This window comes from Leptinotarsa decemlineata, unplaced genomic scaffold, assembly GCF_025532065.1.
Source record: "Leptinotarsa decemlineata unplaced genomic scaffold, Ldec_3_MD MMD2_P_RNA_scaffold_5, whole genome shotgun sequence".
NCBI classification, from domain to species: Eukaryota; Metazoa; Arthropoda; class Insecta; order Coleoptera; family Chrysomelidae; genus Leptinotarsa; species Leptinotarsa decemlineata.
This window is the reverse complement of record NW_027412532.1, coordinates 20,415,697-20,433,016: the sequence shown is the minus strand read 5'-3', so window position 1 is coordinate 20,433,016 and position 17,320 is coordinate 20,415,697. Positions and strand designations below refer to the sequence as shown.

The 17,320-nt window shown below is 34.4% G+C and overlaps 1 protein-coding gene across 2 annotated transcripts in view; it reads left to right on the top strand.

Annotated features, from left to right (window-relative positions):
• Positions 1–17,320, top strand: part of bru3 (CUGBP Elav-like family member bruno 3) — a 256,980-nt gene that overhangs the window by 34,842 nt on the left and 204,818 nt on the right. For both annotated transcript variants that reach the window (XM_023166239.2, XM_074169682.1), the window contains exon 2: positions 7,013–7,061. In XM_023166239.2, the coding sequence (XP_023022007.2) occupies positions 7,013–7,061 (49 nt within the window). The remainder of the gene's footprint in view (positions 1–7,012; positions 7,062–17,320) is intronic.

The window sequence follows — 17,320 nt, the reverse complement described above, 5'->3', positions numbered from 1 at the left end:
CTTCGATGTAAGCATAGTCAAGAAACTTCTTCAAATATATGAAAAGAGGTCTGACTTTGGCAAACTTGTCTGATCGGTGCAAAGTATTATTATCCTCAAAATGAATATTCTAGAGAATATGTTCAAATTTGTTTCCAGATATTGCTTTAGGAAAATAGAGCCCCATCAGTATATTGTGCTCGTTTCCAAAACATTCCCCTTTTGAAAAGTGAAACGTAGCCACTTAAAAGAAGGACTCCAATGAAACATTTCACTTGGCTTATCCTCACCCACATGGATTTGTTTTTCTAAGAAAACGATTTGTTTCATCAGTCATTTTTCCAAGAATTGTTTCATCAAAGAAAAGTGAAAACAATAGTTTCCACAAATCCAATCCAAACTTTTGAAAAGAACTCCACCAGGGCGTATTCCCTTACCGAATATAAATACTCAGTTACTATCTATGAGCAAAGCAACAAGAAATCCCCAGCTGATCCAAGCTGATTACCAAACTATAATATCTCAATACCCACTTCACCAGAAAATCTTCACTGATGCCTCAAAAACAACTCGTGGTGTAGGATGGGCATTTGTAACGAATGATGCCTATACATTTTCTTTACATGAATCTGCCACTATTCTCACTGGAGAACTTTATGCCATCTATAAAACTCTTTCCTTCATTAAAACGGCACCTGGTAAAGAGTTTTTGATAATTACAGACTCTCGCAACTCCTTTATTTCCTTGTCGAAAATATATATCCATTACTGGAATATATGATTAAAGAGGAGATGAAATAACTAGATACCAGGACAGTAACCCTTCTATGGGTTCCTTCACATACTGGAAATTCTGGAAATTCCCGTGAAGGATAAAAGATCAGAATAGTAAAAAAAATTGATCATCAGAAATTCTCGAGCGCGTCAGATTAAGGTAGGGTGAGTTAATTACATGCTAAAAGGTGTATATTCCAATAATCTGACAATTTGAGAGTGACGTGAAGAAAGAGAAAGGCAGCAAAGTTGTAAAAAAAACGTCATCTCGACATTTTCGAGCGTAGCAATTTTTTTTATATTGAAGAAAATAATTCAAGGATATCGAAAAATATATAATTTGACGATTTCCGCAAGCCAAAATAGCAAAAATTCGTCGACAAAGTTTAATGCGTGCATCTGCGTGATGCCTATATTTCCCTCTCCGCGTTTCTATTCCTTTTTCACTTTTTTTCTATCTATTACTCTCTCACTCCGTCCCCACTCTGAATTCTGTTGCCATGACGCTATCACAGCTAATCACAGAGACTCGTTCGTGATAAAGGTGAAGATGATGATTGATTATTCAATTAATTGATGGATATAGCCGTTACTACGTGACAGGAAATCATAATGCAGAAAAGAGAAATGAAACTTTCTATGTTTTTTGAGAATTTTTTAAATTATTTTTTTATAAATACAAGTATTCTACTTAAAAAACATACACTTATTTATTTGCATGCTATTTCTGGAACCTTTCAATCAATTAAGTTCAATGAATAAAAAAAATATTCAAAAATTTGTTTTTGTCAAATTAGGCGAATCCCTCTAACTAATCGTCAGATTATGAGACAGCGCGTTTAAAACATGAAGATGAACCATATAATCTGACGCCCTTGTGTATTTCAAAATGACGATTTTTTTTTGAACATTATAATAATGGACGCGAGTTTGCGTCAGATCAAAATCGTCAGATTATTGAATGAGAGATTTTGTTTTGGTGCACTTAACACCCCCTTAGAAAATCTGGCGCGCTCGTATAATTTTTTTTCTTTTTTAACCCTTACGTACAACCACCCATATCATGCAAACGATCATATTAACATACCAATATTGATAAACATACGTAGGACATTGATGGTATCAATATCTGACCCGCTCGAGTATGTCCATGCAACAGTTTTTTTTTACATATTTAATAATCTATAGCAGCTTCCCCCACCAATGAAAAGGTATATATTATATAACATTTTTTTCTTCTTATCATCTAAGCTTTGCATCCTAATAGGTTTCTATGACGCTCGAGTAAATCCCCATTTTGCATCGTGGGCTCCCCTGCTGACTCGCCTTACGCATGAACATCTACTGAGGAAAGAACCGCCACCAAAATGTTTCGCATGTGAAGTGCTTGTGACTGTTAAGCATGTTCTGGTAGAGTGCCCGTTCTGCACAGCTGAGAGATTGAACAATAAAATTCCTTCCGATCTAAGTGAAATTTGCCAAAATACCAATGCCAACAATATTATTGAATTTCTCAAAGAATGCAGCATTTTATTTAAACTGTAATGTAAACAACTGCATATTTTAGATATATTTTATATGTGTAGCCGCTAATAGCTACGGCTGATGCGGTTTTTTCTAAATAAGAAAAAACAAAAATTGTGAAGGGGTACATTCGGTAACATTATCATGTTGATTTATCAACACCTTTTCCTATCATTTGATGTTTATTCTTTCTGATCAGTGAATAATTTTCCATTTCCGATAAATATACTTCATCATCTCGATCCCAGTCATAATCATAACGATCTGTAGATGACACCTCACATTCACTTTGCATTTATAAAGCAGGCAAAATCATTTATGTCGATATTGTCTTCCTCTCCAGAATCTTCATCGGTGATATAACCACAAGCATTACTGAGCGGAAAGAGGGTTATTGTATCTGCTTGTAAACCATTATAAATATTATATCTTTGTCAACGCTTCCTGCAGAGAAAAAAAAACATAACGGTATAATATGTGCTCATTGTCCAACACATAGGATACATATGTTCACATGCGTAGAACAAAAACACCAACATAAAATGATTGCTCGAATAAATGCTGAATATTAGATTTCCCTTTCAAAAAAGTGATAACTCAATCGAAATTATTTATACATTCTTGCAAAATCTGAAAAAAATAAATTACCTTGTGAAGGTAACACCGCATTCAGCCATTTTCAAAAATATCACAAAATCTTAGTTTTGTCAACCTCAAATTATTCGTCTCCTTACTAATAATGGAAGCCAATGTTCAGACAAGAATTGATAATTTTGAGGTATACTACATGTTGGACCTATGGGCACATCTGGGTTAAAATAAAATTCGTCAATCTACAGTTTAGATATTTCATCTGACATTCTAGTTTAATGCTTAGCAAATTCTCGAAAATTATGGATTTGCAAATAAACTTGGTGCATTCGAGATATGACCCGAAAATAAATTTTACGTTATCCAAATCAATGTATTTTACTATAATTGGCAGTGAGTTAAATCCGACTCAAATTGCCTCCTCACTCTGAGGTTGTTTCAAGTACCTATAGTGTTCAAAAATTGTTGACTCAAATGGGAAATGAGAGCTTCGTCAAATTTGAGTATTCAACACAAATGATTCAAAGTCTACAAAGCAGTGTGCTAGTTGGAAAATTGACTTTAAAATAAATTTAGATCGAAGATGTTAAATATCTGCTAGTCATTAAACTATTTCCCAACTCATATCTAGGATCTTGCTAACAGTAATTGAGTTCTTCGTAGCAGATAGAGTGTTCAATCAACTCTGACACCTGGCCTCAATAATCGAATTTCTTTTGTTACTAGATACGAGCAATAAGCAATTCCGCATATCCTCTGCTCATCTTGTATTGAATAGACACCGACACTGTATCTCAATAATAGCCTTTGAAACTGGACTATGGGGATGGTGTTAGTGGAATGTGGTATGAAAGCGCAGGCCAGCTGTAACTATGGAGATAGGCGATAACAACATTCCTGCCATAATGGACAGGAGCTTGACTTTAATTTCCTGTCATCAGAGTAAATTAGGACCATGTTCAGTGCAACTGGCACATGTGAGATATGGAATACATTTGTAATGTTGTAAACGACATTTAAAATATCGAGTTTAGCAATTACGCACGTTTTTATCCATCGTTCATATCGCTGTAGACAGGCATGCTGTCTGCCATACATGTTTGATGTGAATGTAACTAATCGAATTGTATCTCGTATAATCGCTTCAGTTCAAAATCAATCATACGCCATTGTTTCCAGTTTACAAAATTGTTTGAACTCATCCATGCCATCTGCATATATAAGGGGATGTTTCATTTCACTCAAAGTAGATGATCAACTTCAGTTTCATAATAAAATCACAGAAAAAACAGAATTTTTGTAGTGAAGGTTTTTGCCGCTACTCCTCGAACATACCTCAAAAGTGATCATAAGATATATGACACTCTAAATCATAAAGTGATCCTTGGTACAACCATGAAAACGGTACCAAAGTTTTTTGTTTAGCACCAGGCACCTATTCAAATAACAATCGCGTTTTCTTCCAGTTGATCTATACATAGAGACTCAGACTTTGTTGGATCTTTTCTGACGTATTTGTTTCCCCTTGGATCAAAATCGTGATCCAGTAGCAAATGTATTTCTACCTGTGACGATTTTTCTCTTCTGGTCAACTTGCTTTGGTTTGACACTAAACTTTATTCGTTTCCTTTCTAAAAATATGTTCACAATTATGTCATTTTTCATATAATCAACCTGAAGCATATTTTAGGCCAAAATTAGTTTATATTTCCTACTTTCTCTGCTTTTGCCCATCTATGTTTTGAATTGGAAATTCATTAAAAAAATTTTTGAGGAACTATTCGTAAAGCTCCTGAAAGAGTTCAGTTTATGGTAATGTTGGAAATATTATTTTTCGTTATTGATTAGATATCATAAATGAATAATCAACTGTCGATGGGACTTCCAATATATTGTGACTCCAAGATGAAGGTACTCTAATTCCGTTTCGAATGATGTGAATTATTGCCACACCTATCCTAGGAAGTTCTTGAATAGATAACGATTTTGTTCAGTTTTTTATTTTCCATACTTCCATAAAGTTAGGCCATGTATAGTCGAGTCGGTTGTCATTTTTCTGTTCATTGATTCGAATTCGAAGAATTCAAGTTATGAACATTTCAAAAATTATTTCTTATCGTTTTCGGAAATTCTCTACCGCTATAATCCAACAGACGTTCTCACAGCCCCTATCAACACAAAGTACCATGTTGCCTTGTGTTACCTAATATCAGATTCATGTGCTTCAGAATTTCTCTTAGGAAGCACCCAGATCAAGATGTTCGCAATCTTGGTTTATGGTTGTTGGGTTGAAAGTGGAACGTTCCAAGTTGAAGTTAATTTTTGCTCGTGGATTTACTTCGAAAATATAATCTGTACATGATTTATAATTCATTCGTTTTCTTCAAGACTAGAGCAAGCCTCGATTTGAATATAGGAGTGAATATCTATCTCTTGGAGTTTGGATGTTCAATATGAATTTTAATGAATGGAATGATGATGAACGGAAATTTTTCCCAATGATATTATGACACTATAAGATAATATCAACTTAGTAGTACATCACTGTGGCAGATATAAGACATCTCAAAGTGATGTGATATTGAAAACTAACTTATTGAGTTGAAGGAAATGTGGGTCAGATATCTTTTTCACATTGATAAAAACTAAATTGTGACCAACGCAAATGAAATTTACAGTTTCTTGATGTAACAAACATTACCCTTTACACACAGTGTCATCCCCAAAGTATGCACCATATGGGAAACTTCTTTTTCAAGGGTTTTTTGACAAAAATATATTCCTATTATCTTTGATTTTGACACAAGAGTAAAGTACTCTTATTTTGAAAAATATCGGGAAATGTTATTTTATAAAAGTTGTTCAGCATTGAAAAATACATCTAGATTTGAAGTCATGGCCATCTAATTGAAGTTTTATTTGTTTTACCTTCATTTTTAATTGGGGACTACGAAAAGAAAAAATTGATAAAACGAAAAAATGACAGCATGCTGTATTCGATGTTTATTCCAAAAGCCTGCAATATTACGGATTACACAACTATGGTGTTAACCAACGTCAATTTTTTTGAAGAGTAAAATAATTTTCATCAATGAGTTTGTTCCGAAATACCTATTTTATTTTGATGTTTCTTGATTTGATATTATTGACTATGAAGTTCTTGCTACAGTTCTGTATAATTTTAAGTAATTTTCGGTGTTTAAAAAAAATAAAAATAATTTTGCACCAAAAACTTTAAAAATTATTTTACTCTTCAAAAAAATTTACCGTGGTTAACACCATAGTTGTGTAATTCGTAATATTTCAGGCTTTTGAAATAAACCGTCTTATACAGAATGCTGTCTATTTATCGTTTTAGCAAATTTTTTTTTCGTAGTGCCCATTTAAAGAAAATGTGTAAAAAAATAACACCTCACTTGGATGGCCATGACTTCGAATCTGGATATAGTTTTTGCTACAACTTTTTTGAATAATATTTCCCGAGATTTTTCAAAATAAGAGTACTTTACTCTTGTCTCAAAATCAAATATTTGAAGGCTCCTCGTATATTACGTGTGTTTTACTGTATTTTGTTGGTGCATGTTTAGTTTTGGGGGATGCACAAACTTTTATTAGGAATAATTTTTTGCCGAAAAACCCTTAATAAAGAAGTTTCCCATATGGTGCATAGTTTGGGGATGACATTTTTTTGCAGAATTCATTCGTTCATCATGTGTGATTTCTTAAACATTTGCGGATGCTGTGGGGAGAAATCAAACAGCGTTAATTTTCATCTGCTGATTTCGCTTATTCAATTGGTGATGAATTTCTGAATCAAATAAATTTGCTAGAGATCTTATATAGGGATTTGAAAAAAAATCTGTTTTTCCGTTAATCAGCTGTCGCCCCCATACGAACGACAACTCTCAGAAGTTGAGAAACTTGTGCGAGCTAAGGACTAACGAGGTCTTACCTTTCAACGTGTGATTCCTAACACGGTTGCAGAATCATCCCTGCTTCAACCAGATAAATTATCTCGAGAAAAATATCTGGTGTAGGCGGGAATCGAACCCACGACCTTCCGATCGTGAGTCGGGTGCACTACCACTGCAGCCAATTATTATACATAGTAATCCGAAAATGACAACAATCATTTTTGTTCCAGATGAACCGCCCCATCCAAGTGAAACCAGCGGACAGTGAAAACCGCGGAGGTAAGTTCTAATATCATTTTTGCAATTTGGTAAATCATCATTCATTGCATTTTTGAATTATTCATTGAATTATTCTCCATGAAGTATCCAGAAGAGTCAATTTTACCATTTAAAGGGGATAATGTTCTCGAAATTTCGCGGACAATTTCCTCCTTCTATTTCCGTCAACCATCAATTTCAATATTTATTCAACATCTTTTTCTAAAGATGTCAGCTTTCAACCATAATATTTATCAGATATAATTCAATGTCCTGAGAATAATTCAGCCTTCATATTTCTAATTTTATTTTAAAGACACCACAAGTCAATGGAATACATATTTCACACAGATAATCCTCAAGATATTGCTCGTTTGAGTATATGACATGTTATTTTATGCTTTTATAAATTCTCTTCTATTTATACTTTTTTAGTTTGCACGTTGGACTTCACAATTTATCGTCCTTATACAGAGATGTACCTATCAATTATTGAACAAAAATGTTCTGTATCATATACTGAAGCATACATAATAGCGTTATCCGAATGAATTCAATATGTTGCTGAGTTTTATCTAGCTATTATAAATTCATGAAACTTATCGTGAAATATCATCAAAATAATTGGATCAATAACTATTCGTAAACTACTGGGCTGACAATACTCCACATACTTTACAAATATAAGGTAAATTGAAACATGTCTGAGTGTTCTGAAAGGGGCGTGACAAATAAGCAGGAAAAAGCAATAATGAGTGAAGGCATTCGAAAAGAATGATTGATTGAATGTTTATCGTAAAAGCAAACAGTCGATGTTATCGTTTGTTCTGAATTCTTGTTAAATCGCCTTTCACAACTTCATTGAATAGAAAATACTTGTCACCTCGAGTCTTCTTTCTATTATATTTTGTGAATCTTAAGGAATCCCATATTTCTCCAGAGTTATTTTTCACAAATGTCACTGAAACTGTATAATGATATTTCTTACATATTGAAGTATTTTACAGGGTATTCCATTCAGTTCAAAGAGCTGTCACGTTAATGTGGGTTCTCAAAAATGATCAACTTCTACTATTTAATAGTTTTATTCGATTACCCAAAGTGCAACATTAACGAATAGGACTTCAATTGCACTTCACAACATTTCAATTCACATTCTTATCAATCTTCTGTCACCTGCACTGATCTGCACTGTCTTAACTAATATTCACTCTGAACTAGCCACGAAACCTGTTTCGTTGCTTGAAATTCTCCCAAGTGACCTATTGCTGAAATTCTCTTGGAATACGATTATTGAGCGCATTTTCTGCTCCAGTGGCGATTTGTTCACTTGTTACTTTGCCACATTATCAGGGGCGTATCTCCCCTCCTGTTCAAGTCACTTCGTCTCAGGACCTCGTCTACTTGCTTTGGTGTTTTTTCCAAAGCTTCTTCATCCGATATTACAGTTGTGACGCGCATCGGTTTCCGAATTTCTTCTATACTTGTCGGTAGTTTGTGCCTTCTCTCAGAAGTCTGCAACCTGTGTTCTCTCCGGGGCATTGTAATATGTTGCTCCATTCGAGTAAGAGAGACCTGTTGACTCTCCCTTAAACGTTATTGTTTTTTATCTATGGGATTCTGATCTAGCAGCGTCCTATTAAGTAGGGAATACCCTCTTCGCTTATTGTGAGATTTCGATTGTTTCCAGCAGTGTATTTATTATGGTGTGAAAAAAAGGGAGGTTAATTAGAGGGCCATGTGTGATGAAGTTGGTCCCTTACATTGTTCAACTCTTAAAAATAATAATAATAATTGTTTCTCAGCTGTAGTTACATACAAATATTTACATAAAATTAAAGAGCTAGTTGCTGATATAATAAAAGGCGAAGTTCAACTCAGTTAGCACAAGTGCTACTGAGTTGTTCTTCCACTCAACATCAAAAAGATTCTACCTAAGCTAAGACAAAAAGAAAGTAAATCATGAAAAAAAAATTGGGATTGTTCAAATATCTATCAAGATGCTGGAGAAGACGTCCATTACTGAGACTCATTCTGGTCTCATAATGATTAAAAATATATAGGGTTGGGTAGTTTATACTTGAAGTTGGCTTTCGAACAGAATGATTTTTGAATCTTTTCCGTAAATCTGATGTTCAGATTGTGATCCAACCCGTATCCCGTAACTTTAGGATATTCTTTGAGTCTTGTACTTTCTTATTTTCTGAGCATACTGTTTGGTTAAACATGGACCATATAAAGTATCCGAGTAGTTGAAACGCGATAAAACCAGTGCATCACAGAGAGTTGTTTTTGTCTGTTTCGTGAGTACGTGTCTGTGTCCATAAATAAGTTTCAACCAAGAATATGCCAGTTGTATTTGTTTGTTCATATGTTTCTCAAACCGCAAGTTAGAGTCGATTATAACTCCAAGATTTTTGCATTCATTTTTGGGTTGTAAAGGAACATTATAAATCGTGATTGTAAGAGATTCACTTGTTTTCTGGCGATTCTTTTTTGATCCGAAAAGGATGATATTCGATTTAGTAGCATTTAGTAGTAGACAGTGATCGCTTTTCAACTCAAAAAATGACTCGAGATCATTGTTAATGAGTGCACATGCGTTTTCTACACCTTGAGGGAGAAAGCTGTGATAGAGTTAAGTGTCATCAGCATAAAGGTGAAATTTCCAGTGTTCTAGACTACGCAACATGTTTGATTAATAAATTGTAAACAATAGTGGACCCAATATTGAACCCTGTGGCACACCTGACTTAAGTTTTGAATAGTTTGAATAGATTCCATCCTGGAACACTTTCCCTGTTTTTAATGTAGCATTCAAGAAGTCTGATAGCACTACCCGATAATCCCATATAGTTTAAAATGGCGAGAAATAGATCATAGTTTAGAGTGTCAAAAGCTCGACTAAAATCAAGAAGCACAAGTACAGAACAAAGACCCTCATCTGTAGCCCTAATAATGTCGTCCACGATGTGCAGCAGAGCAGTGGATCTGTTCTTTCAATTCTTCCATTATATCTGATAAGACCTGGTCGTTGATTTCTTCCAACTCGTTTTCAATTTGTGTACCCGGTTGCCAAATGTTGAAATTTCATCTCAGACTTTCTTGCCTCCATTTTATCTTGTGCTTGTTATATTTTTCATGTCGTTGCGAGAGTTTGTGACTCGATTCAAGAAATGACCGTTTTTTTTGCTTCTTTTGGTCTCGCTAAATCACGGTTTCAGAAATTCATCCTTTTACTTTTCCATTTTTGTTGTCAGTTTCCTTTCGTTTCTTTTTCTCTTCTCAATTTCTTTTGAATACTGTGCTGTATTTCTTCTAGTTCTTGTTGTTGGAAATTTTATTTTTTCTTTTCTTATACTTCTAACGTCTCTTTAATAACAATATTCTTAGTTCTTGAATTCATTTACGTCAATGTTCTTCTTTACGACTTTCTTCTTTTTCTTTCTATTCATTTTTGTCTTCTTTCTGATTTCTTCTCTTTTTCATGTTCTTTTTCGTCTCTTTCCTTGTTTTCAATTGTCTTCATATTGTTTCCTGTTATTGTTTTTTTTTCTGTTCTTATTGCCAAGATTTCAAGAAATAAACGATATATGCTGTCATCAGCATCTGATGAGAATCAACAACTGAATTACGAAAAATGAAAATTGATATGCATTTCACCACTACGAAATCTACTTCATTATTCTTTCATTTTGTCGTTGTCGACAATATTGGTGTATATTACAACGCATTGGCTAACACAGTCAAAATATGTCTTCTAGGGCTAAAGATTTCACAATGGGAATACTCAGTCATGTTTTGACTTGAAAATGAACTTTGGAGTCAGACAAAATTTTTCCTGCTAGCAAATCATCTTTGTCATTGTTATTGCTATTATATCATCTAGTCGTTTAAGAAGTGAAGTGGTGGATATAATCGATATTTTGTGACTTGCGAAATGTTACCTTTCACAGTAAAAAATGAAAACTTGTTTGCAAAATACATATATGTATACATACATGTTTTGTATTATCCAGCGTTAATCTCGTTTGATAACGATCGGCTGCAAGATGTACATAAATTCAGGAAACACCGCCGTGAGAAAATGAGCACACATATAAGATATGCCATTCAGAGACGAAAGGCGTGGAAATGACAACTAATGCAGGTATTCATATTAAACGACGCGCTTGTGTTGAGTGATCTGTGTACACGATGCCAGTATACTCTGATTATGACATTTTGAATTCGCACATTCTACAGACACCTCTTCATATTGGGTGCTGACAATGAACAACGCCGTGAATCACCAACACTTAGCTCCGAATTATTAATATGCTGCCTAAATTATTCATGCGTGGCTTACTTCGAGTTTGAGTGCTTTTCAGGATCAGGATTCTCTTTGTGATGAGCTAGCTTTTGTTTGGTATGATCTCTCAACTCTTTTGAACCCTTTATTAAAACGTCTGGTTGAATATGATATCAGAATCAAGGCCAGCTCTCGGAATATTTTTTGCACCGTTCCAAACCTTTCTGATACAGTAGCTTCTTAGTGCATAATTATTAGTTTTAACAAAAATAATGGTGAGTTATCATTCCTTGCATCTTGAATATTTCATATAAATGAAATATCGTCGTGATCATTAGTGGCATTTTAGAAATTGTTAATTCGTAAACAGCTCCGCCAAGCAACAGGAGTCTCCTATTCAGTACAGTGATGCAAGGAAATTGAATGAAGTGGAAATCATTTGTTACTGTTTCTAAAAAATGGACAAAACGAGAAACTCCTCAAAGCTTGACGTCTATATTTCATATCGAAAATCAATTTATGAATTTTGACTGCACTTTCTTTGGATTACGTTTCTCAAATCCTTGAGTCTCGAAGACATCACTAAAGACAGATTAGAACTGTAATTCATATTTTGATCATATGTTTGATAGTAATAGTGATACTTTAGCCTGTAGGTAGTCACAGTAATAATTTTTGCGATGACCTAATTCTTGAGGAACGAAAAGTATCTGAGAGAATTTCTTTTTGCTTCAGTGTCTGTTGGATATAATTCAATGTTGATGGCTTCATTATCCGGATGAGTAGTAGTTGTCCGGCTGAAATTTGCCAAATCTACTAACATTGGAAACGGTGAATATATCGAAATATTCATTTGCTCAAAACGAGAGAGATGAGAAATCTACGATAACATTGAAAAATAGGCTATTGAGGTTGTGATTGTTGTTGGTCTTTATTCATCAATTTTTTGAACTATACCAATCAAACAGACAGAACACAGGTGAATCATCTCCTATCGGAAAAAGTGATTATGCTGTCAATCAGATGAAGCTATTTTATGATTTTCTTTCGGATTTTCGTCAAAGCTGATCACCTGAATCAAACATCATACTTTTGGGATATAAGGAAAATGCCACTTCAATTAGATTTTAGCAAATAATCATTATTTTCGTCAAAAATAATGTCCAAAATTTGAACACGAACTCGGGTTTCCACTTAACGAAACCAAGAAGTCTGTACTTGAAAACGAGATAACCCTACCTTCATTCATTTTATATGAAACTGAATCAGAAAAGTCCGGATGATGAAACGGAAATCCCATTTAATGAATGGAGTTTTTCTTGACTATAAATTGAAAATCCCCTGAAGATATTAATTAAACTCGCAGATAGATTAGATAAATCGTTCAACTCGCAAAAATGTGCCAAGCTAACGATCCGACTTGAAATTATTATTCGTTGTAGAAACTGAAATCTATAAAGACAGGAGTGTATCATTATCATGTAGTTCAGCTATGAAATGTTGATACGTAGACCAGTTGGGGTATAAATAATAGTTCAAAAAACCAAGAAACTGAAAAACACGCTTTCATAGCCACACAAACTGAAAAAAATAATTAAAAACTGATTCAAGATTGATTTAAGTCTTATATTTATTGGGTAGTACATTGAATATTTCACAGGTATGATAGAAAAAGGATCTTTGCCCTATCGATTTCTTGCAGGAGTTTGTTTGTACTATATTTTTGAATTTTGTTCCTTGTATATATGTATGTTCTGTTTGTTGTAGAATTCGCTTATTTCGCAAGATAGCTTTTCTTCGACACAGTCATCCAGAGTATTCTTGGAATCATCTTTTTTGGGTCTATTGTCCGTTCGAAATCAGCTTCGTTATACCAATTTCATTTCGAAGTATTTTGAAATGCTTGAGTTTCTCGGGGAAACTTTCAGATTCACAGATACGTTGGCCTCTCTTTCAAATCAATTTTTTCTGCTTTTTATATGTCATTTCACTAGTAAAAGCTCTTCTTCCTTTCCAATTCTTCTCTATTCTCCATCTACTTTGACCTGTGTCCGTTATCAGCATTATTTTTTTTCTTTTACATTTTTGGTTCTAAATCATTTTCTACTTTCACCTCTAGATGTTGTTGATTATATATTGGCTTTGACTTAATTCTCATTTCTTTTCTCACAATTTTCAATAGAGCGAAGAGCCAGCCTGAAATCTTTTATATATTTATTCATTCAAGAAATCAACAGATGTGTCTATAATATTCAGGGTTTGTGGTTTTTAAAGGAATATGAAATGTCATCACTTAATTTTCTTCATTTTTTTTCTGTAGCATCACGTGAACACATTATATGTCAGCAAAGTACAGTGGCTGAACTAAATATAACAATAACACTACTAATCCAAAATCTGCATAAACAAAATTAAACACTTAATTTTCTATTCCCAATCACATACGTGAAGATGATTCATATAATGTGAGTTATTATAATCCAATGATTGATCGACAAAGAAATTGTCAACTTTCCGTGTTTATACGTTTCCAGTCTTTCACAAACCGTTCGATATTCCCAACGTTTTCATATTTCTCCCACATTTCAAACCAGCATTCATGAATAAAAAATGTTTGTCGAATATAGACAGCCAAAGGTTTGGTAACGTGATGTCATGAATTACTGATGAAGACAACATTATTTCGGAAGCTTAATGGACATAACACAAATGGTTTTGTCGTAATGGACTTTCAAAGTGACATAGTGGTAAAGAAGAAAGGAAAAGTTTATTGAACAAATTTTGTTTGATATTCAATAATAACTCCTGTCCACATATTCAGAAAAGGATTGAATATTTGCCAGTGTATAAAGAAAATACATATGAAAGCATTGGATTGATCAAATAAGAGCAAGCAAGATTTTCAACTGTTAGGTTCCAATGTCTATTTCAATTTTGTATAATTCCTGAGGAAAATGTTCGGCTGCGATGTTCACTTATAATTGCCGAGTGGATTTGGTATGGCCCACAATTATTCTTGAAAATATTTAATTGTTCCATCTGAATCGTATGCCATAATGTCTGAGACGATATCTTCTCTTTATCGGTGAATTTTTGCCTAAATGACCATACTTACTTTGTATATTCCATTATACAATAAGAATGACAAAATTGTTTAGACTTTCGCGGCTGAGGTTTTCAATGTCACTGTTTTTCGAGTTTGAAAGCCGTGGAAGAAATTCCAAAAATCCATGGCTTCCAAACTCGAAAAACAGTGATACAATAAGAATATTTGTATTATTAGCATCATTATATGAATATGCTTCTAAGGATGGGTTTCTGCTATTTTTTGCTGAAATTCTAGCTACTGACTATACAATACAATATATAGTTATTTGTTTTGGCAGTCAAAACTTCGATTTTCTCATCCTTCCATCGATTTGAAGACAGTAATCAAAGGATAATCATAAATACTCAAGTCTGTGTTTTTTGGAAAAGTAACTGAAAAATCAGTTTTCTGATGTTCACGATTCTTCTCAAATGAAGTCGCGTCTGAACTTCTTCGAAATTGATAATCACTTGTAATTATGTTTCACCTACAGATGATGAAAAGCAACTGATGAAATACAAACAAGAGTTCAGTTCAGTTCAATTGCTGTCATTTATTTTTACGAATATAGCTATTTCGGGCAAAAAATTCAAATGTGAGATATATTGACTTTTTCATCAGAAAAATTGCAGAAATTATTCGAGCTTTCTTCAACAATAATTAATAGCCGATTTGAATTCGATGAATTCGATTGAATGAAAAGTTTGGTTGAACCTATAACAAATTCATCTTTAGTGGTGGCCAAAGATGATAAAAACGGTGTTATGAGAATGTTGTGCAGTACTGAAGAAACTGATGGACAGTAATAGACTGTCTCTATACTTCATTAACACCCGTCGGATATTATCCAACGTCCCTCGTGGTATCAGCAGAAGGAGTAGTTGATTTATGATAGGTGGCAGTCCATTAACCTACTGTGTAGGTAAGTGATGACTGGCCTGAACAAATTGTTCCTTTAGATAATTTGAGTTATAGCCAGTCTTCAAGTTTGCCCACGTACTCTAGGTGCAATTCATTCCCTTGTACGAGGCCATTTGAATATGTGGTTGGTTAGTACCTCGTCTACAAGCAGAGGGGGCGATGGCAGATATGTTGCTTGTGCTTCGCTTCAGCTTTGTTCGAGGTATCATACTCTGAAAAGATTTGATTTTTAATTATAAGGAATCATCGACTTCATGTTGATGTAGGATTCTGCTTCGCACTGACGAGAGGCCAAATAGCCTGAAATCGGTCTGCAAGTGTGCCCGTTCTAATAATTGCAAATCGATTTTTACATTTGTATCGCCAAAACCATATACAGGAACAACTTCTGTGGAAAATCCAGCACTCTCACATCTCAGATGTAATTCAACGCCCTTTGTAGTATTAGCCAAGGGAGTAATTTTTTCCTGATAGATATCAGTCCGGGAACCTACCCTCTAGGTAAGGGAAGACTGACCTGAACGAATGTTCTTTTAGATAATTTGATCTGTACTGGATGTCTGAACATTCAGGAATTACAGGAAAGAAAAGGCAAACAGGTGTACCAGCCATGCAATATTCAAGTCCTAAATCAACTGTTTCTGAATAGCAAAGTCTTTGATACAGGATCAGATCAGGAAATGGCTTATTAAGAGACATAAAATGTACTGGAAAATATACCATGGAGCACGCATGGTGAAAACCTTCCATAAATAGTTCACCCAAGGTCCATCCAAGAGGGGCTACAGGGCTACTCACTCAATTGGAGGGCTATCCATTGGGGAGATATTCGAATAAAATGGTGCTCTATAAGCCTCAGCTGTAGGCAATGTAAATAAAAGACAATCAATCAGAACTGGACATGTTTTTTGCGAATATGATGACCTGAATCATGTGAATCAACGTATGCATTTATGTTCTACCGATGGAGCTATGACGTTAGCGACACGTGTATAGAACAAAAAATATTCAATTATTATCATTGATAGTGTAAGTGTCAGTCCTCTTAAAAGAAATTTAGGGACAACCTAACTCATGTCCAGAAGAATATGATGAAATATCCGAAAAAGAACTTGTACAAACTAGTTCAGGGAACAACATTGTTGTAACGGGTGCCATTAAAAGATGTAATAAGCCCATAAGACTGCAGTAGACAGACAGACAGTTTTATTGATCATAAAATCAACAATTTACATCGGGTTGACAGGCCATAAAAACTAAAAATACTATCGAAAAGTAATATTGCAACAGTAATAATATGTCATATAGGACAACATAGGAGTGTAAGTTAACACGAAATTACAGCTCGTTTCAGTTCATATTGCAGAGACAAAAAAACTCCTGAATGTTATAAAATGTATTCGTGATTGAAAACGACTCAAGTCGTTTTTGATCACGTATCGCTGTGTGAGTCGGTGGTCCAAGCCGCAGCTCGTGTTAGGAATCACATAAAAGGTAATACCTCGTTAGTTCTTAGCTCGCACAAGTTTAGCCTTCTGAGGGTTGTCGTTCGCAGGGGTGCGACAGCTGGTTAAAGGAAAAACAAATTTCAAACATATTTTTGAATCTGGCCAGGCTTGTTGAATTTTCCACATTGTTTGGAAAAATGTTGAAGTACTGCATACCAGCGTAGTCTGGTGATTTTTTATTACTTGAGTATCCCACCATTTGCAATCCGAATTGATTTATAGTTTATATATGTTTATAGTTTATATAAATAAATATCTGTAAAAGTTGATAATTGCTTTGTTCTGAACACCTCTCGGCAGGACTCACGATAAGACGAAGGTGTTATAACTAATGGCCGATTAGCCCATCTTCATTCAGCTTTTCAGGTAGTTCAGAGCAAATGTTGTTAAAACATTCTTCCCAACTGAGAGTTTCATCTAGGACCGTGCGCAAAAAATTGCATTTGGTACTGAATAGTAAACTGTATCGTCA